This window comes from Prionailurus bengalensis, chromosome X (assembly GCF_016509475.1).
Source record: "Prionailurus bengalensis isolate Pbe53 chromosome X, Fcat_Pben_1.1_paternal_pri, whole genome shotgun sequence".
NCBI classification, from domain to species: Eukaryota; Metazoa; Chordata; class Mammalia; order Carnivora; family Felidae; genus Prionailurus; species Prionailurus bengalensis.
The window spans coordinates 110,288,181-110,309,576 of NC_057361.1; the positions used below are offsets into that span (position 1 = coordinate 110,288,181).

At 48.1% G+C, this 21,396-nt stretch overlaps 1 protein-coding gene across 2 annotated transcripts in view; it reads right to left on the reverse strand.

The window, feature by feature from the left end:
* Positions 1-2,749: 2,749 nt before the first annotated feature.
* The window catches only part of HS6ST2 (heparan sulfate 6-O-sulfotransferase 2), a 291,938-nt gene continuing 273,291 nt past the window's right edge, over positions 2,750-21,396 (reverse strand). For both annotated transcript variants that reach the window (XM_043569640.1, XM_043569641.1), the window contains one exon: positions 2,750-4,146. In XM_043569640.1, the coding sequence (XP_043425575.1) occupies positions 3,267-4,146 (880 nt within the window). In that variant the 3' untranslated portion in view covers positions 2,750-3,266. The remainder of the gene's footprint in view (positions 4,147-21,396) is intronic.

Sequence of the window (21,396 nt, forward strand, 5' to 3'; positions counted from 1 at the left end):
TCAGGACGATCGGCCACCCGATGCTTGCTCAACAGATAGCCAATGGGCAAAATTTTCTAAGGATGAATAGTTTGCAAGCTAAATAGTTAAAGCCTCCAGATTTGTAGCTTCCTTCCCCTCTAATCCATGCAACTGATACCTAAATTCTCTTTGGAGAAGGGAAAGGGTAAATCTGTAAATGGTTCTGTAACCCGAACCATAATAAATTTGTTCTGAAAAATATGTACCTTGCACAAAATTAGATCATATTATATTCATAACCTTAAAAGCCAATACTTAACTGCTTACCTTTAACCTCTATCCTGCAGACATGGGATAGATAAGAAATAAAGGGCCCGTTTTTTTTCCTTTTTGCATGCTTGTAAACATGCAAGTATCTAATAACATTTATGTGAAAACTCATACGTGTTTCATTCGCATAAAGGACTGAACGTGTGAGTCTCCCCAAATTCCTATGCTGAAATCTTAACCCCACTCTGATGGTATCTAGAGGTGGGGGCCTTTGGGAGGTGATTGGGTCAGGAGAATGGAGCCCTCACGAATGGGATTAGTGCCCTTATAAGAAGAGGCCAGAGAACAAGCTAGCTACATTTTGCCATGTGAACATACAGCAAGAAGTCAGCCATCAAATGGAAAGAGGGCCCTCCCCAGAACCTGACCATGCTGGCATCCTGATCTCAGACTTTCGGCCTCCAGAGCTGTGGGAAAATAAGGTTTTGTTGTTGATAAGCCACCCAGTTTATGGTATTTTACTATCGTGGTCCACACTAAGAGACATAGCAAACCTTGTCTTTCCTGGACAACTTTGTGTTACTCAGAAGAGGAGACAGGGTGGACTTCCAGAAGGAAGCCCCCAAAGCTAAGGCCATTTTTAGTGTGATAGATCAGAATGGGTTATCTCATGTCCAACACCTAGTGGCCGAGAGGGAAAAAGGAAACTCCTTGAGAAAAGAGAATTCTGTCCATGGTGTCGCAAACTTGAAATCACGAAATTACTCAGAGTCTGTAATTTAAACTTTATTTCATATCTATTGTTAAATTACACAAAATCAGCAAATGGTCTGTAAAGCTACACCATTGGACAGATGTTTACAGTTGAAATCATGGGATTTATATGATAATGACAAAAATGTGTATTTATCACATCCCTTATATACAATAATCGGTATAGACAGAGAAAATGCACTTAATCTTCACAAGCCATGCACACCACGACAATATAACACAAAATGTTTTTTCTGTAACAAGCTTTTCCACTGGCTCTGGCTTCGTCCTGCTTTCCAGCAGTACCTATCAGTTTTAAGAGCAAACACTGTGAATCGAAACTAAACAAAATTGAAATAACCACAGTGATCTACAGGATCTTTATTTTAAAAACACAACGTACACAAAATAGTTTCACTCAAAAACATGTGGATTTCAAGGCGTGTCTGGGTTTTAAACAAATTCCTTTCGGTTTTTCGGTTCTGCAAATTCCCAGGACTGCAACACTGTTGGACAAAAGAAACTTTAGATACAGTGATACAAGCTCAGCGTCAAGCACATTTACTTTTAAACCCAAATACTCAGCTTCTTGTCCGGCTCGTGGCCATAGTATTACAGATGAAACTAGATCATGCAGATAAGCAGCAGATTGTACAAGATGTGACTTTATCATCGCACTTCTAAGCATGTCGCTCCTGAAAACATAGATGCCACTTCCAAGTGTCTTGCTAGATTCACAGCAGGGGGTGAGGGTTAAGTCCCTACAAAAGCATAGCAAAACCCATAAAATGGAAACTTCCCAGAATCCTGATGCTTGCCAGCACAGTGGGGGACGTGCTCCTTCTTGCTCTGCTCGATTCATAACCGATACCTTAAAAGTATTTGTGCAGAGACTTAACAATATGAAATCACTCTCCTCAATGCATATGCTCCTGCTACTTAACCTCACTGCAGAGCACTCTTGCTGTTTGTTCTTTCTAAAAACAGAACCTAGTAGGGGGTTAGCCAAAGCATCGAGGTACAGCTTTTGGTGTTACTGAATAACTGGCTATCCTAATGCTTATTCTACCATTTCCCCCCTCTTGTAATTGTCTACAATCTGTCAACACGCACACACAAAAAGAACAAACGGGCTAGAAGTAGCCAGCCCAACTGGAAACGGTACAATAAAATTGTACAAAAAGTCAGCAACAATTCACTCACATTCCCGTTCACTTCTATCTGATCGAGAATAACTTCAGCAATATTTTTAGACACGTTATCCTGTTCAAGAGTTTCTTGATAAGGACCTCACTACACAGACATTGATAAGACAATTCTATAGAAAGAAAGTCCTGACTCTAATCCAGGATTATGTATCACAAGAAACTCAGCAACACGCCATTTATATGATGAAGAAGGATTCTATAAATGGGTTGTTTGGGAATGAGCACAACTCGGAGAAGCCTTAAAATGAATGAGAAGCAGAGCCAAAAGGATTCCAGAATTGTTGAAATTACAGTGCCCAGAAAGTGTCTGAAAATTAGATCTTTACACTGGTATTCCATTTGGGAGAAAAGGGTTTTTGTTTACTATGAGATACACCCTGTTTAAAACCTTTAGACAGTAGAAGGTAGAAAAAGTTGAAAATTCCAAACATCTCTTAAATAACAAGATACGAATCCTGTTCTACTTGAAAAGCCAATATTTTTACATAAAACTACCCATGTTTCAGACAGAAAAATCTTCGTTTCTATTGTTTGGTAAGATTTACCACCAGTTCTTATTCCATTTAAATAGATTCCTTGGTAAAATCAGAAGAAACTAAAAGGTTTCGTGGTTAATTGTAGTTTTTTTTTTTTCTGTTTATATTCATGCCTACCCCTGGAAACAAATGTCTGCCTCCAAGATTGAGCTTTAACAGTGTATCAGGAATAATTTGGAGTCCGTTTCTTAGCCACAAGTTGAATGGCCACATTTTATGTTTTCATTTTGTCTCTGACTAATTTAAGCACTTCTTAAAATATAGAAACAGCAATTTCTGGCAAGTCTGGTTTGGTTTTTGGATTTTATAAATACTCCAACAAACCAAAAAGAGACAATTTAATTATATACCGAGAGTTGTTTTACCCACGCACAGTATAACATTTAATTGAAAGGCAACTGTAAAGGCAACATCTTAACTTTTCCTTTAACTTCCCAACTTAAGGAAGCAAGATGTGTTTGGAAACTCTCACGTTTTAAGATCTGCCATACTCCTACTGGCGCTTTGGGACAAGTGCGCAAAGGCCGTTGGGAGCCACTTAACGCCATTTCTCTACGCTGCCTATGTAGTCGTTGGTGCCATTGCTGGTGTTGCCATCACTCTGCTCTTGGCCTGCGCTCTGCTTCTGGCTTTCACGGTTCTCCTTGTGGCTCGAATTCTGACTCGAATTCTGAGTCAGGTTCTGAATCAGATTCTGAGTCACATTCTGATTGGCATTCAGATTTGGGTTCTGACTCGGATTCTGACTCGGATTCTGGCTCTGACCCTGACTCTGGAAATGGGTCTGAAGGAACCTCCCCTTCAGAAATTTGCGTTGTTCCTGACGCTTCTGCCTAGCTTCCTGATGCTCCTTCTGCCTCATAAACTGATACCTTTGCAAAAAGAGATCTTTGGCATAGCTGTACAATTCCATATCCAGAAAATTTAGTCCCTCAATCCGCTTTTGGATTTCCTCATTGATCTCAACACTAGAGGCCCTGGTGGTATTGTATTGGGTAAATGGCGAAATAAAGTTCATGTTGAAGGTTTTCTCAAACAGATACTGGGTCTTTCGCTGAAACTCAGTGAGGCCGAAGAACGCCATGTGCTTCAGATTCGATTTGGCACTTTCCAGGAGGACCTTGTTCCTCTGCTTCTCAGGCATGACAGACAGGTTGTAGCAGCCTACTAGGGTCAGGTCGGAGAGCATGCGCACTTGGCGGTTGTTGGCTAGATTATAGGGACAGTCCATGAACTCTTTTAGGGGGCAGCCAGACCAGTCATCGCCAGTGTAGCAGCTGGGCAGCTCTTCTGAGGTTGGGGGCCTTCCATCACAGACATGCAGGGATGCTTTCCATGTGGCCCCTCTCTGGACATGCCTCCACTCGCTCAAGTACCGGGACACTGGGTCTCGGAGGATGGTGATGTAGTGGAAGTTTCTACAGACAAAGCACAGAGAACAATAGTGAGAGATGCGGGTGACGTAGGTGGAGTCAGGGAGATGCATGGTGGACGTGATGTTCACCGGTCAGTAAGGAAGGCAAAAAGGGAATGATGGTGATCTGGCAGCATTTGTCCCGTGCACTGTGCTGTAGACCACTGTCTGAGCCCTACGAGCCTGGCCAGGAAGCTAATTCTTTTGCCCGATTTGCTGGTACTGCAGCTAAAACAAGTAGGAAAAGTTTAGGCCTAGGACATCATCCCTGTCATTCTTCACTCCCTCTGCCTGCTCCCCCTGTTTGGCTTGCCCCAATCAATGAGAGAATCTTCCCAAAGACCTCATTTGCTAAGTAGGCAACCATTTTATTTCATACCCCCCACCCCTAAACCTGCATCAACTGATCACAAAATGGACACCAGTGGAAGCAAGTGATTTTTTTTAATGTTTTATTTATTTTTCAGAGAGACAGAGAGACAGAGAGAGAGCACACAAGCAGGGGAGGAGCAAATAGAGAGGGAGACACAGAATCCGAAGCAGGCTCCAGGCTCCAAGCTGTCAGCAGAGAGCCCGACGCGGGACTTGAACCCACAAACCACGAGATCATAACCTGAGCTGAAGGTGGACTCTTAACCGACGAAGCCACTCAGGTGCCCCACAGGTGATTTTATCGAAGCAATAATGGAGTTGATAAGTGAGCTGAAATTCTAATCTTTCTTACTAAATATACGAAAGCATTCCCCCAATATGCAGTCTAAACAGGATACCTTATTAAACAATAAAACCGCATTGAAAGGGTGCCAATATGATGCTTTGATTTTGGCTGTTGTCCTAACATCATGGCTCCTTCCTTACGGAAGTGGAATGTACAGGGAGGCAGAGCAGCCCAGGGCCTCCAGAAATAAACATTGCGGTTAGTCACCGACTGAAATAGACACGGTAGCTGCCAATGGCATATATGCAGGCTACTACCTCGGTTTCAGCCGTTGCTGAAAACTTGCCCCACCCCTTGCTGCCAGCCCTCACCTCTTCCTCTGTGGCACCATAGGACATCCACCCTCAGCTAGCACGTCCACACCTAACCTTTGTTAAAACGCTTTTGATACGGAATGGTGATTCCTTGTTTGTATTTCTGCTTAAACTATGTTTTCCAGAACGGGGGCTCTGGGCTGCTCTTCTAGAACTTCCAGGGAATTGGAGGGAGAGAGCTGGGGACTGGGAAGGCCATGCCTTATCGTGGCCAAAATCTCTGGGTGATCTAAGCGCCTTGCAAGTACCACAGAAAGTGTCTTTTAAATTATTTTATATATTTTTCTGGAATAAATAAGCATGGGGGCACAGGAGAAGCATCTGGGAGTGAAAATGGAAAGAGGCCTCGACTTCCTTCACCTACCTCATTGCTTTTCCTAGGACCTGACTTTGCTAGCACCACTAAAATTCATGTCTGTGAAGTTCCACTGCTTTACAGCCATCAGCTTTTGTTGTCCCGCAGCCTTTACTAAGAAAGGTGACTCTTCCCCCGGGCTTTCTCCTTCCGCCCTTTGTTCTGGCATTCATTCACTCCTTCATCCAATACATATTTACTGAGCCTCTATGCTACGCTGGAGGCAACAGCTTAGCGGCAGTCTAATTATTTGGAAAAAAACAGAAGCTTATGAAGTCCAGTGACACATTTGGATTAATCTTTGAACCAGCTTTACCAGGCACACATTACAATGGGGGCTGCTGGGTATTTCAGACCCCCATAACAGAGTCACCTTCATGCTTAGCTGACAGTCCTCCTGCCCTGACTTTTTGTACTGGTTTAAGCCTACAGTGACATCTTCTGGTAAATCCGGGAGTGAACCCCCCCCCCCCCCCGTGCAAGTCTGAGGCTCTTCGTCCTAAAAACACTTTCAGAACAGATAGATCCCAACCACCGGGGTTAATGTCACAACCACGGTTTTGGAAGCAGCATCCTCACATAGGAAGAGAGAGGAGGCGCCACAGAAAGGCAGACACAGACATCCAGAGTCTCTCCCTTTACGGATGTGTCTCCTCGTGCCCATATGAGATGAGGGCAGTCCAAGGTGGGAAGCCTCAGTCTCTACACTGCAGGGATCGTCGTAGCCACAGAGAAATCAGATGAGCCCACATGCACCACACACACACACACACACACACACACGTGCACACACTGCCCTGGTGGTAACAGCTGTCTATGCTCAGAAGACAATAGCTCGGGAGATTCAGTGGTTTCCCAACAGCCGGCTTCTTGCAGGGAAAACAGGCCTGGGCTTCCAGACCGCGTCCCCTGGAGACACTTGGGGCTGCTTGAGAGCACGATCCCAGGGCTGAAAAGGCCGATCTGCTGAAGGGCTGGTCTCCAGGAATGGCCGGCAGCCTCCCGAGTGTGTTGGAGGTGGGAAGGCAGGTGAGGATAACACCTGGGAGCTTTGGTTGGGCAAAGAATCCAGGAGGCTCATTACTCTGAGTGGAGAGCTGTCGGGGAAATACAGAGAAACAGTCTCCCCACCTAGGGCACCTGAGGATGTGACAGCCCAACCCACGGGGAACGTGACTGGGGAGGCCAAGAGGCACAGAAACACGAGTGGCGGTCTTCTGGTCACTTCAGTTCCAGCACCTCGCGTGGGCCTGGCGCTGGGACAGGCACCAGGGAGGCCGACGGCGCCGAGACCTGGCACGTCAGTATCACGTGTCGTTAATGGCTGGAGCGAGCAGAGGGCCAGAAAAACAAGAATTAGATGAGGCAAGAAGAGAGGAGTGGCGTGTGGACGCACAAAGATGAGCCGGAGCACAAACTAGCCTGTTGTGTGCGGAGGAAGTGCCCCGAGACCCTCTGGCTGGCAATTCAGCGGGGAATGGCAGGGCTTGGGATATGGACAGGTAGCCACCCACCTGGCCGCGGAAGCCCTCGGGTCCCCCGAGAAAGGATTTAGACTTCTGGAGATGCCAGAGAGGGCTTTAAAGGGGTTTAAGCGGGGGAACGACACGACGAGATCCGTGTTTTAGAAAGCTCGCCAGGCACAGAGTGTGGAGATGGAATTAGGGAAGCTAGCTGAGGTCACTGCACAAAACAAGACAAGAGAAGGAGGACACACTAGGGACATTTTTAGGGGGTAGAGTTAGCAAACCACGGTGTCAAAATGAACACAGGGGACAGGAAAGAGGAGGGTTAAGGACATCCTTGGGTTTTTGACGGCCGGCCTCACGTGCCCTGGGGCATCCAACAAGAGAGCTGAATGGACAGGTACAGTGCTCCGACGGTGATGTGGCCTTAACATAAAGATGTGGCAGTGCCACCAAAAAGTACTAGTTTCAAACCGTGACAGCCTACTTAAGGATCCATTTTTAATTCCACACGTGTGGCTTCAATGCCTCGAAGACAGCATTTAAATACCTCCGAGGTACCTCTAGGTTTCTCTTCTTTATGCTAAATATGGTTTTCAACTACTCTGGACACTGCCTCAAGGTGCCCCCGTGTCCGCTTGTTTCTTCTGAATATGTTCCACTTGATCGGAATGTGCCCTGCAGGCACAGTCTGACAAGTGACACATCGGGACAGTCTGTCACCTCCCTCATTCTCCACACCACGTCTTCTAATGTCGCCTCACCGCCGACACACAGTCAACTGAACTCTTTCATTTGTTGTTACACATACACCATTTTGAGACCCAATCTGCTTTATCCTGGACCTTAATCCTGGCCTTTACTTGTGGCCCTGTTTAATTTCTTCTTGTTCGAGTGGGTCTAAGCCTGTCAAAACACATCTGGATTCTGATCATACCCCCAATATCTTCACCCTACCTCCTTATTCCTTCTGGCAATGCCTGTATGCAGACATGGGTCAAACATCAGACAGCAGATCTGTGGTAGCTGCTGGAAATCTCCCTTCACGTGGACGTTAACTGGAAGGGTGCCGCTGAACGGACCAATTTAATTTTAAATGACTGAGCCATTTAAAATGGCTCAGCCCCAGGAAAATCACACTCAGCCTGTTTCGGTTAGTGGTAATGGGACAGAGATATCTTGCGACGAAATGTGTCACTTAATTAAGATGAACAGGTATCACATCTTTAAATTGGAGTCAGGACTTCCCATCGGTTACCCAGGTGAATTTAATAACCACTCTTTGGTCCGTCCGTGTGCCCGTGATGCCGTACAGAACAGGCAGAACAACATGAAAGGTTTGCCACCCTCTATGAGTCTAGGCCAGCTCTTTGCTGTCATTGCTAAGCAGCGGTGGAAACAACAGCGACCGACAAAGCGTGAAACCTGGGGGCCACCCCAGACTCTCCTGTCTTGCTCACCACCATCATAGGAACATTCCCCAAGTCCTGCTGATTCTAGCTCGTAGGAACATTCAAGTCCATCCTTTCTACCACTGCCTGGGCTCAGGCCCTTATCATTTCTCTACTGGGTCACTGCAGCAGGGTCCTGGCCCACCTCCCTGCCTCTGGTCTCACGCCTAGCCCACTCCCCACCCATATGGCACACGTCTGACCTGTCATTCCCTAAGACCTCTTAATCCCTGACACCTAACACGTCAGATCCAAGCTCCTCCCACACAGCCTCGTGGGGGCTGGCAGCCACCTTTCTTTCTCTCCAGCCCTATTTCTATCAAGCTCCCTCTACACAAGCCTTTCTCAACCATCAGTGATTTTGCATCCCCCCCCCCCGCCCCGAGTCTGGCACATTTGGCAATCTCTGGAGACACTCTGGTTGTTGCAGCTTTTGGGGGGGGCATGTGCTACTGGCATCTAGTGGATTGAGTCTAGGGATCCTGCTACACCTCCTACAGTGCAAAGAGTTACCCAGTTCCCAATGTCGGTAGCTGACAAATCCTGCTCTTTTCTGTATGCTCCAGGTATGGAAAAGTAGTTTCGTTTTCCAAATCGGTCCCAGGCAATGACCCGACCGGCCCCTTTCCTTTGGGGACGGAAGGCCCACTCTTTTGAATGGCCTGTGTATTTTTTTTTAAGTTTGTTTACTTTTGAGAGGAAGAGAGAGAGAGAGCAAGCACACGGAAGTGGGGGAGGGTCGGAGAAAGAGGGAGAGGGAGAGAATCCAAAGCAGGTTCTGCACCGTCAGCACAGAGCCCGATGCAGGGCTCGAACCCACAAACTGCCAGATCATGACCTGAGCTGAAGTTGGGACGCTTAACCCACTGAGTCACCCAGGTGCCCCTGGCCTGTATATTGTTTAAGTTACCCGGAAAACGCCTTCGAAACTCAACTGTAGGGGCGCCTGGGTGGCTTGGTCGGTTAAGCGGCCGACTTCGGCTCAGGTCATGATCTCGCAGTCTGTGAGTTCGAGCCCCGAGTCGGGCTCTGTGCTGACAGCTCGGAGCCTGGAGCCTGTTTTCAGATTCTGTGTCTCCCTCTCTCTCTGCTCCTCCCCTGTTCATGCTCTCTCTCTGTCTCAAAAATAAATAAACGTTAAAAAAATTAAAAAAAAAAACTCAACTGTAAGCTTGCTTCCTCCGTGAAACCTTCCTCAACCTTCCTGGGCAGAGTGAACTGCCCCGGTATTCCTCTGTTCCAGCTTTTCCCGCTGTAGCATTTATCCCTACGTGCTGGGATCGTCCAGTGATTTGCTTCCCCCGCTGCACTGTGAGCTCTGGGAGAGCAGGGGTTGGGTATCATTCATCAGTGTAAGCTCCTCTGGGTCCGGCACAATGTTTAACATAAAAGAAGTGTTTAATAAAGGATTGTCGAATGGATGCAGCAGAAGCAGCAGAGCTTAGGATGAGCTAATAGGAAAGGCATCTTTTTCTTTGATAAGGAAAAGCCACTAGATGTCAGTATTAAATAACAGATATACCACTTTGTACCTGTGATGGAACATGTTAAGGCCATCCAGTTACATTTAGCCGTTGTCCCTGACTTTGTGTGCCGCAGACCAATGTTACAGAAAGCTGTAAAGTTAAAGGATGTTAAAAGTAAGTGGATAGAAACGGGTACCATTTTTTCATTTTTATTTGAACAGATATCCTGCAATAAGGGCCTGATTCTAAGTCACAGAATCCTAGACTTGGCCAGAGCAAGAAGAAACCTTTGAGATGGCAAATCATCTCAGTCACACACTTCACTTTAGAGGTGGGGGAAATCGAGGCCCTGAGAGCAGCACGGATTTGCCCACAAGACACCAGTTGCTGACAGGCCTTGGGAATCAGTGGAACTGCAAGTATTCCTGGGCTGAAGGCCGATATTCTTAGCAGATCCTGCTTCATGTCCGTCAGTTTCCCCGATGGCACGATAAACCAGGCCCGGGATAACCCTCACGAGGAGGAGATGTTTGCTGCTGAGAGAGGGCACTTCTTATACCAACTGCACAGCCAGGAGCTGGGGGGGGCTTGGGCCTGCTGCTTACACATCAACACCCAGCTAGACCATGAATCGGATATTGTTATTCTCATGGTGAGGATGAAGAAACTAAGAGAGAGGTGATTTGCCCCGGTGTCACGTAGCAAGTCAATCAGGGGTGCTCAGACCGAGCCCATTTCTCTCCAGAACCTGGGGTCTTCACATCCTAGAGCTGGGACCCAAACCCAGGGCTTCCGCTTCTGTCAACAAACTGACGTTGTGGCTCCAGAACCAGCACCATCAGCACCACTTAGGATCTTGTGAGAAACACACATTCTTGAGCCCTGAATGCAGAAACTCAGGGGCTGGGACCTGGCAGTCTCGGTCTTTTTTTTTTTATTAAGTTTATTTATTTTGAGAGAGAGACAGAGAGAGACAGAGAGTGAGCAAGGGGGGGAGGGGCAGAGAGAGAGAGGGAGAGAGAGAATCCCAAGCAGGCTCGGCACTCTTAGTGCCGAGCCTGACACGGGGCTTGAACCCACAAACTGTGAGATCATTGTCTGGGCCAAATCCAAGAGTCAGACACTTAACTGACTGAGTCACCCAGGGGTCCCATGGCAGTGTGTGTCTTAAGAAGCCCTCCAGGAAATTCTGGGGCACAAGCACGCCTGAGTCCGTGATCCACTATCTTAGGCATGTGTCTTCAGAGATTTCAAGTCAGAGATCCCAGGGGCTGCCCAGAGTATGGGCAAGCCAAGTGGGTGCCCAAGAGCAAGCCTGAGACCCTCGCTGCACTCTGTGGACAAGCCTAAAGGATGCCCATTTCTGTCCTGGGAAATCCCAGGGAACTCTGCCTGAGCAAAGCTATGAGGCTCATGCCGTGAACATCTGTTTCCCTTTTAGGCCTCTGGTTCATGAACGAGGGTCTTCTTGCACCACTCAATGGAAAAATAAATATCAAATCTATTTCTCTTATGGAAGAAGGCCAACAAAACTGTACACGTTAAGGTCACAGGAGTGATCAATAAAAAGTTAATTTAAGAAAGGAAACAAATTCTTAGCCCAAATCAATAGGAGTGGACGTTTTATTATACCTGTAGCTTAATTTCATACTTTTTTTTTTTTAAGTTCAGCCTTTGCACATCATGTTCCTGGAGTAATGACGAGCGGTAGCACAATGTGAGCCGTGGTTGGTGGCCCTCAGTACACTGTGCAAACAGTAGGAGTTATATATGACAACGAGTCATCAACGTTGAAGGTCTGATCTCCTTCCTCGGTTAATGATGCTGAAACCAACCACATGGATCCTCCTACTGCATGTAAATGGCTCGGTCGAAGCGAGGGGAATGGCGTTCAGACAAAACAACATTAATATGTGAGCACAGAGTAAATCAAAGTGGAGTTAATTGAATCAAAGGCACATAAGCCTCTGACGGGATTGGATCCCTCAAGACCTGGACTTGCCATTTTAACTGCTTTTCTTGGGTGACTCATGCTGGCAATCCCCAAAGAGGAGTTCCATAAACGCTGTGATCAGCAGTGGCTGTGAAAAAAGTGGGATTTCAAGAGGGGAGTACTTTGAACTATGTGGATGCTCATTTAAATGTGTCGTTTCTGGTACGTTTGTCGAGACCCTCCTGTGGCTCAGTCGTCATGATTTTATCTGATTTTCTTCCCGACACTAGGGAGACCTAAGTGATCTGCACACTGAACGTCTGCCTTTGCCCTTCAAATTGAAGCTGTGGGCTCATGACAAGGCCAGACCCTCCTGGACAACCCGTGGCAGGGAGGGAGCAAGACCCCCTTAGGAGCCCACTGATGGCTAAGACGACCACGTCTTCCACTGCTTCTTTGAATGGATTGAGTAGAGTCCTCAGCACCTGCTGGGTGTAATACCAACTTGGAAGAAATTGAAGGTCTCACCCACCAATCTACTCAGTTCGCTTGCACAGGATTTCTTGTTTATTCTTCACATACCACCCAAAGGAGCAGGTCTATGTATGTAAAGGAATAGCTTACTTAACACCTCTATTAAATGATCTCTTTCCTTTGGCTAACTGAAGCCTCTTTTTAACATGTCTTCCTTGTGTTTAGTATTTTTTTTTTTTTTTTGGTAAATCTCTTTTTTTTCCCGCTCCCATGTTTCCTGCCTTCCAGAGGGTCAGCCTGGTGAGGGGAGCTGGCCCGGTTTAGCCGAGCAGGACCTTCTGCCCTGTGGCCCCAGGCTAGGGCCAGGGCTTCAGTCACGTGTGTCTGTTGTGAGGGCACGCTCGCCCGAGCACAAATGGGACTTTTATTAAACAGAAGGATGTTTTGCTAAGCCGTTCTTCTCCTCTTCCTTTCACAAAGCAGCAAGACGATGTTTTCTGCTTTGTTGAAAAGGAAGAAAAGAAGATTTCTAATGTCTGTAAATTCAAACCCAACGTGAAATTCTTCGCGCGGTAAGTCCTGGTGATATTTACTTCTTTTTAAGAGAAATCTAGCTCTCTTCCTTCCCAAAGCCCAGTAGGCTCCCAAGTACATAAATCTAAGGACTTCTGCAAATAGTGAGAAAAATGAGTTCTTTAACAAGATGTGAAATTCCGGGTTTTATGACCCGTGGTTACCAGCCTTCACCCAGAGTCCACTCAATTGCGCGGCGGCATGAGAAGTTCTGCAGCTTACACTGCGACCTGAAATGTTTTGCATTCTGAAGTTATTTTGTGAGTCTCGGCTCATTAATACTCAGTGTGTTGCTGAGGTGCCAAGAAGTTTCAGAGAAAAACTCGTTCAGCGTGTCACGCCCCGTGAAGGGTTGTGTGCTGCCCACGACACGTGGAGACCGGTTCTGCCACTGATTAACAAGCTCACGCGTCCTGCCTTCCCTGCCCGCCTGCTACTTCTCAGCTCCCTGAGTGTTTCTAAGTGGCATCCCTGTGTCAACTGTCATGGCCTGAGGGCCGCCATCCCAGGCAGCCGGCAAGAGGGGTCGGCTCTCTTCCTTCCTTCAGAAGGGTGGGCAGACGTGAGCCAGGGCAAGCGTCAACCCCTGGACGACAGGAGGCTGGGGAAATGTCTAAATGCGCCACTGAGACCGGCATGGTTACTGTCATGCACCTCAGATGAGCACCTTCGGTATCTCTTGTCCTCAGGCTCTATTGTTCCTGACCTGCTTTTTTTGCTGGGAAGCACGTCCACTACAGAGCACAGGTCCGAGGTCTCAACCAGGAAGTCATAAAAATGGTACCATCATGAGGCGCCTAGGTGGTTCAGTCGGTTGAGCGTCTGACCTCAGCTCAGGTCATGATCTCACGGTTCGTGAGTTCGAGCCCCGTGTCAGGCTCTGTGCTGACGGCTCGGAGCCTGGAGCCTGCTTCGGATTCTGTGTCTCCCTCTCTCTCTCTCTCTCTCCCCCTCTGCTGCTCATGCTCTGTCTCTGTCTCAAAAATAAATCAACATTAAAAAAAATATAAGAAAACATGGTACCATCATGACATTCAGTTCAGGAACAGGCATGCACAAGTTGACGATACGGTGTTCTTTTAGCCCTGGAGGTGGGGAGCTTGGCCTTGCATTGCAAGGCATATGCTTACTTGAGCCACAGTGAGTGTACCATCTCTGGGCGACTGAGAAGTTGCCACAAGGGAAGCTGTGAGAGCAGTAGCAAGGAAGCCATATGTATATGGGCTTCTGCTCTCAAAGAACTTAACATGTAGTTGGGGAGACAGAAGCACCATTCAGTGCGGGGGGCGGGGGAGAGAAGGGCAGAACACAGCGAGGCGCTAATTGTGTCATACAGAGCCTAGGTGCAAAATGAGTCTGAGAGGACAGTTTATCCTATGTGATAGTCATCAAGGAAGGCTTTGTGTAGGAGGAGGCGGAGGAGGAGAAAGCTGAGCCCTAAGGGAGCAAAAGAATTTAAGCAGGTGTGATGTGTGGAGGACTGGAGACGTTCTGACACGAGCAAGCAGCACAGCAGAGGGGATACTAATAAGTGCTCTGACTCAAAGGGGGCCCGCAGCGTGCCAGGCCCTACGCTAGATGATTTCTCCCGGCACCCCACCACATGGGTGCCAACGCCTTCCTTCACCGTGGGCACAGTTTGTGAAATGATGAAGAGGGTCCGTCCATTGTAGCCACCTGTGACTGCTGAGCCTCTTGAAACATGGCTAGCCCAAAAGAAGTAGCACTTTTAGTGTTTTCAAGCAGACTAAAGATTACCAGGACTGAGGGCAAGAGAAAATATCCCAGTAATGAATTGGTATTTATAGTGATTGCATTGTGGAAATGATCTATTTTTGATACATTGGGTCAATTAGGATATATATTACATTTAATTTCACTGTATCTTCTCACTTTCAACGTGGCTACTAGAAGGTTTAACATGACAAATGGGACTGACATTGTATTTCTGCTGGACAGTGTTATTCTATCCACAGCCAGACTGGGTTCAAATTCAAATTCAAATTCAAATTCCAGCTCTGCAATTAGTAGCTGTGTGGGCCTGGGCATATAACTTAACCTCTCTGTGCTCCCCTATTTCTCATGCATAGCCTGAGGGAAAACTGTAGGGTTTGAATGAAGATGAAAATGAGGATGGCTAGTCTAGCTAGCGATCAAGTTGTTACTATTATTATCGTTGTTGCTGTTAGTATACAGGTAAGGGTATTCAGCTAAAAGATGTTATTTAACTATACAGAAATCACAGAGCTAGTTAGTGACTGTCTGGCAGGTCTGAGTGACTCCTGAGCCTAAACTCTTTTTTTTTTTTTTTTTTTTTTTAGAGAGAGAGAGAATGGGAGAGAGAGAGAGAGAGAGGGAGAGATCATGTGGGGGTGGGGGCAGGGGAAGAGAGAAAAGAGGGAATCCCAGCCAGGCTTCACACCCGGCACAGAGCCCAATGTGGGGCTTGATCTCACAACCATGAGATCATGACCCGAACTGAAATCAAGAGACAGACGCGTAACCGACTGAGCCATCCAGGCATCCCTTGAGCCCAAACTCTTGCCCACTGCCCTGGTTGATGCCCTCTTTGGTCTCTGCATCCTCCCTGCCAGCGCGGTCCGAGTCTCCCGCCTCTGGGCTCTCCCTGGCGTTGACAACCTCACTCGGGCCCGGGCACTGAGTTCAGCCTCCAGAGGCACAGGCAAGGGCACAACTGACCCGGCCAGAGCAGGAAGCATAGAGTAGGAGGTAGTCGAATATGCCAGGATGGGAAAGGAGGTGCTGATTTCGTGGGGTCTGTGGGCCCACGACTGCGCCTTAGGGAGGGAGCTGGGCGCATGAGAAGTGGGGGCCGGGGCTGCAGCTGGTGACCTTTCTACCGCCAGCTCCCTCGCCATTCCCAGATTGTGAGAAATCCAGACACACGTTGCATCGTTTCTTTAGGGGCCTCCACGAGGACAAGGAGTCAAGTAACGGGGCTTTTTCACCGGGTAGACGGTCACTAAATATCATTGTCTGGGAGGCAGGCACCTCGAGTGTGCTTTGGAGAGATCGTTAGAGGAAAACTAGTCAAGATAAATGGCTGCTCTCAGCATTGTGCTATTTTCCAGAACAGCACAGGGGGAAAGTTTCCCCCTAAATGAAAGCTGCCCTTCTTGAGCCCCGGGTTGATTTTAATGAGCTCTAATATTGTTTTAAGGTGCCGAGAGAGATGAAGTACAAACCCTTGCTTTTGGTGGGGGGGGGGAGCAAATCTCCTTAACCATTTCAACTGTAAAGAATCGGAGCCATTCAGAATTTCCAGGACTGGCAGGGACGTGCCTCCCTTCCCCTGGGAGAGTTTTTTTCTGCAGGTACTCAGGCTGCAAAAGGCACAATTATTGTGGAAATAAGTGTTCTCTACAGTACCAGGCATGGCCTTGTTTCTTTATAATGATAACATTGGGAATGGAAAAATAACTCACCACCCCCCACCCCCCAACCTCTCTACCTGACAAAGAATCTGATGTGACTTTGGAGTGGCTCCAGGAAGGGGTAACGAAGACACCAAGATCCTGCCTGAGTAGAAGGAATTGTTTTGAAGGAAATAGTTTGTGAGGTTGGTGCCTGTCATGGGTTTGTTTTCCATGGTGGCGGCAAGAGACTTTGGACCGCTAGCTGTATTTCCGCTTTCAGGCAAAAAGAGAATGTACCCTGGGGGGCCAGGGGACCAAGTGCCCTCCACACCGCTCCCCAGCTCCTGCAGGTTACAAGTGAGTATCACACTGGAATGTCTTGGGTCCTAGAGCAAGATATTTTTGTACCCATCCACAATGTGACGGAGTGGGAAAACTTAAAAGCTCGTGAAACCAAACAGCTGTATATGTTGTCATATATGAGTCACGGTCCCAGTTTGGCTGGTAAAAGTGTCAACGTCCCCCAATTTTTGACAGAGTAGAAGCTCTGTTTTTGTTTTTGTTTTTTCTTAAATGGCACTTCGCAAGCGCCATCTCGTGCAAAATGGGGACCTGTTTTTCTAAGAAGGAGTCAGGCCATCTTCTAGTCACGGTGGGAAGTTCACCGAGCAGGGAGCCTGAGTCCTCGGTCCCTGCCTCCACGTATGGGCTGAGCTCTGTGCTGCCCTCCACATGGGCGAGGGCCATGTCCCACGTGTGTAAACCAGCCCACCTGCTGAGAGGCAAAGCCCCTGTAAAGGGAGCCACTGGAAGTCACGCACAGATGGAGGCAACAGACCCATATCTGGCACAGAATAGCGGGGCTTGGCAGGCCTCTTGGACAGGTCGCTTGGTCCAACTGTTTCACCATCGGGAATACCCAGGCCCAGAGATAAATGATACGGGCTCATCTGGGGTCACCCGGCCGGTCTGTGGCAGAGTCGCAATCCAAAACCACGTGTCCGACTCCTTCCCCAGCTTTCAACATACCGTGCTCAAGGTGACTGACAAACAGGAATCAGCTTCAGGAAAAGTCAGGCCCTCTGGCAGACGCTCAGTTACTTTCTACTGCAAGGTGTGAAAGCCACAAAGAAGGACTCAAAGTCAATGCTCAGACTACGAGAGATGTCTGACTCGGGTTTGCCAACTTAAGGCAAATTCTTGAGGGTGGCACCACCCTCGGACCCTTCCGTTAATCATTCACTCTGTAGACGTGACAGTGGGGAGTCAGAGTCACTTACACATTGCATGAGTCACGTACACAGCTTTCCCTCCTGGTTTGGCTTTTCTCTCCGGCATTGAGGTTAACTCTCTGAGATAGTGACTCACAAGAAGTTGGATTTAAGGCCACAGATGATTGCTCTAAATGATATTCCCCTTCCCATAGTGATTTTTTAGAAAGGTCATCTGAAGAGAATCACGGGTGTCACTGAAAGCAGGAAGGAAGGAGGGGGGGCTGGTTAATAACAATCGGAAGTTTCAGGTGACATGATGAATGGCTCACCGTTCTGATATTTTTAGTTCCTCACACAATCCCTTTAGGCATACGGGACAAAAACCAGAACTACCGTTTTCCAGATGAGGAACTTGAACTTCAAAGGAAGTGACTTCCTAGTCAACAGTGGGTCTACGACCAGAACCCAGGTGTCCGAACTCCCAATTTGGCGTTTTCTTCACTTTTCTCTGCTGCCCCGTTAAGCCCCCAGTGGATACCTGAACAGTCCATTTCTCTTGTGTTCTCTTTTCAACCAGGCTGTGTATTCTGTGCAGGTCAATCCTAGCTGGCATCTCTCGTCAGCCTCAGCACTGGGCCCAGCACCTTACGGGAACACGGGCTGGTGGGGTCAATTATGGAAGGTCTACCGGGAAGCCTCGGAATTGGCCAGGATGCTCCTTTTTGCCCTCTCCTACGTGCAGCTCCTCAGGCCCCAGTGTCGGCCTTCCCCAGCTGGGAGAGACTGTCACACACACACACACACACACACACACACACGAAGCCACTGAAGCGTAGACAAGGCCCCTTCCCCTCAAACACTTCCCTGCCGAACCCTGAAATCGCACTTTTGCTTTCGTCCCACTTTTATCCTTCTCCATCCCCCGTCCTGCACCTCCCTTTCCTCTAGCCTTTCCCTGCCAGACCCTCTCTGCTTCGACTGCTCAAAATCTTAGATCCAGAAAGAAAGTGTTTAGAGAAACTCCTTCTCATCAAGGCGTCTGCCCCTTGGCATCAACCGGAAGGATGTCCATTTTAGAGAGGCATCCCGAGGAGCCATGCCATGTCCTCTCTAGCAGGGCTAGCGCTAAGGGGAGGGAGGCCCTCCTGAAACCCCATCTGGTAAGGTGACTGGCCACCGGGTGCAGGGGAAAGTCACGATCAGGATGCCTGATCCTTTCTGTTCAAAGAAAGGGGGGGGGGCGCGCCTGGGTGGCTCAGTCACTGAAGTGACCGGCTCTTGGTTTTGGCTCAGGTCATGATCTCACGGCTCGTGGGTTCGATCCCCACGTCAGGCTCCGTGCTGACGGTGGAGAGCCTGCTTGGGATTCTCTCTCTCTCTCCCCCTCTGTCTCTGCCCCTCGTCCTGCTCGATCTCTCTCTCTTTCTCTCAAAATACATAAATAAGCTTAAAAACATGAGGCCATTTGGCGACAGTTTTTTTTTTTAATTTTTTTTTTTCAACGTTTATTTATTTTTGGGACAGAGAGAGAGCATGAACAGGGGAGGGGCAGAGAGAGAGGGAGACACAGAATCGGAAACAGGCTCCAGGCTCTGAGCCATCAGCCCAGAGCCCGACGCGGGGCTTGAACTCACAGACCGCGAGATCGTGACCTGGCTGAAGTCGGATGCTTAACCGACTGCGCCACCCAGGCGCCCCGAGGCGACAGTTTTGATCAAACTTCTTCTCCTTTTCGGAGTCATGAATCAGTCAGGAACACACCAAGTTAGAACAAGATTTGATTTCCCTAAAGCTATTTTTGAAATCCTGTTGTTCCCCTACCCCAGCCCTTTCCATTTAACGTTTCACGAGTCACGGTGTTACGAGGAACGTGTGGGCCAGAACACATCGACCTTCACCTTCTGCATGCTGGGAAGAATGTGTTGACAGTTGAAACATGGGCAGATACCTCTTGGAGACGCGAGTGTTGCCGCATCTTCCGTGTAAAAGCATAGTTGAGGCCACAAGTGAGTCACTTTTGAGGTTCTCAAATAATGTGAAATATTTCTATTTCTCAGCTCATTTTCAAGGATTAAAGAGCTATTATGCCAAACCGTTTTGAAGGCATAACACCCTCTTTGTCCTCTTCTAAAAAAGTTCTCCACGACAAAGATTTTTTAACAAGGCACATTTTCTCCTTCTCTCGTTAGAGCCTCACAGCAGGCCAGCCCATTGCACAGATGCAGATATTAGTGCACAGAGGTGAAAGGTCACCCAGCCCGTAAGTGATCAAGTTACATATGTCTGAAACTCCCGTCTAGACATCCGGACTCATTTTGTTACCCTGTGCCACTCTGCTCATTTATTCGAGAGTGAAAGGAATGTTGCCTTCTGCAACATCCTACCAGGCGTGCAACCGGGGCCAGCCTTGCGGGGTGGCAAGATTTTCAGGGGTGCTGGGGAGCACACCCTCTCCTTCTCACAGTTGGCCAGGATACCACAATGTACAGTTCACTCCTTTGGCTTAAGGATCTGCCCTCTCTGTGTGTGGCGGGGAGCAGGGGCTAAGGCTAGAGGGTCATAAGCCATTAAAGTATTTAGCAGTCATTTAGGTGGGGCAGGGTTCAATAATCAGATCCTGCATTGAGAAGGCGGGAGGGCTGTGCAGAGCACGTATAGAGACAGGCACCGAGCTCTGAGGAAGGAGAAGGAGGCTAAGAACAAAAACTGAGGACACCGAGGGCAAACTTGGCTGCCTTATAATTTTGCTGGGGCTGAGGACCTGTCAGGAATTGCTGGTTTAAAAGTAAATGGGAAGCAAAAATAGAAAGGGTAAAGCACAGGCTTTGCAGAGAAAATTACCAGACTGCTTTTCAGTTGAAATGTCCACGCTTTACGGCTAAGTTACTGGTCCAGTCGTATCTTCCATCGTATCGCCGCCCCCTCCCGCACCCTGACCCCACACTCGACACACCAAAGTCCTGTCCCTGTGCCTCACGCCGTTGCCCATGCTGCCCCCACCAGGCACCCCCGTCACCTGTCCTCGCTCCCTGTCTCTTCAGATAGGGCTGGAGGGCTGTCTTCTCCAGGCTTCCTTCCTCCTGATGCCCACAGCCGACGCGGCCATGCTTTCCTCTGACCCTCCAACAAGGGTTATGTGGACTCTCCGGGGACCCTGTTCATCTGATGTTGTAAGGTAAGGTATTCCTGTCTAAGTGTTCTCTTCCCTCCAAGGCTGTGGGCACCGTGGGAAGAGGGCAGGGCTAGGTCTTGAGAAACAGCCAGCCATTGATAAATGCCTCGTAGTTAAGAGCTCCGTCTCTGGAGTCAGAGAGTTCTGGAAGCCAGCCCCAGATTATATAACCTCGTGCAAATCACTTAAGCACTCTAAGTCTGGGTTTCCTCATCTGTAAGCACCCATTTCACAGTGTTGTGATTTCTCAGCGAGATGTTCCATGCAGAGTGCTTAGCACTGCACGGGACACCTGGATATGCATCCCACAATTACTTGATCTTAATATTATTTTTCTCTTACTGAAATGTGCAATCCTCTTCGGCTCCCTTTACCAATAACCCCACAGAGCCATTATCCCAGAAGCAAAGGGAGTCACGTTGGGAGGGTTTGTTAAATGGCACGACGCACACTGTATTTACTGTGACATCTACCCCATCAAGATGCAGGCGAAGACACTAACTGGTTTCAACTTGAAGCCGATATTTCTGTGGCCCACACGCTGAATGCCGCTGAAGCCTCCGTCCCCCTGAGCAGTGGTTCGTAGAGACGGAATAGCGGCAGTTTTTCATTTTCCAGAGTCCACTCACCCTTCCAAGAATCTCAATGCCTCATTGATTCATAATACAGTGCATAAAGATTTCATTTTTCCTGCCCACAGTGATACATTATGGAGGCAATCTGTTTTGCCACTGAAAAGTT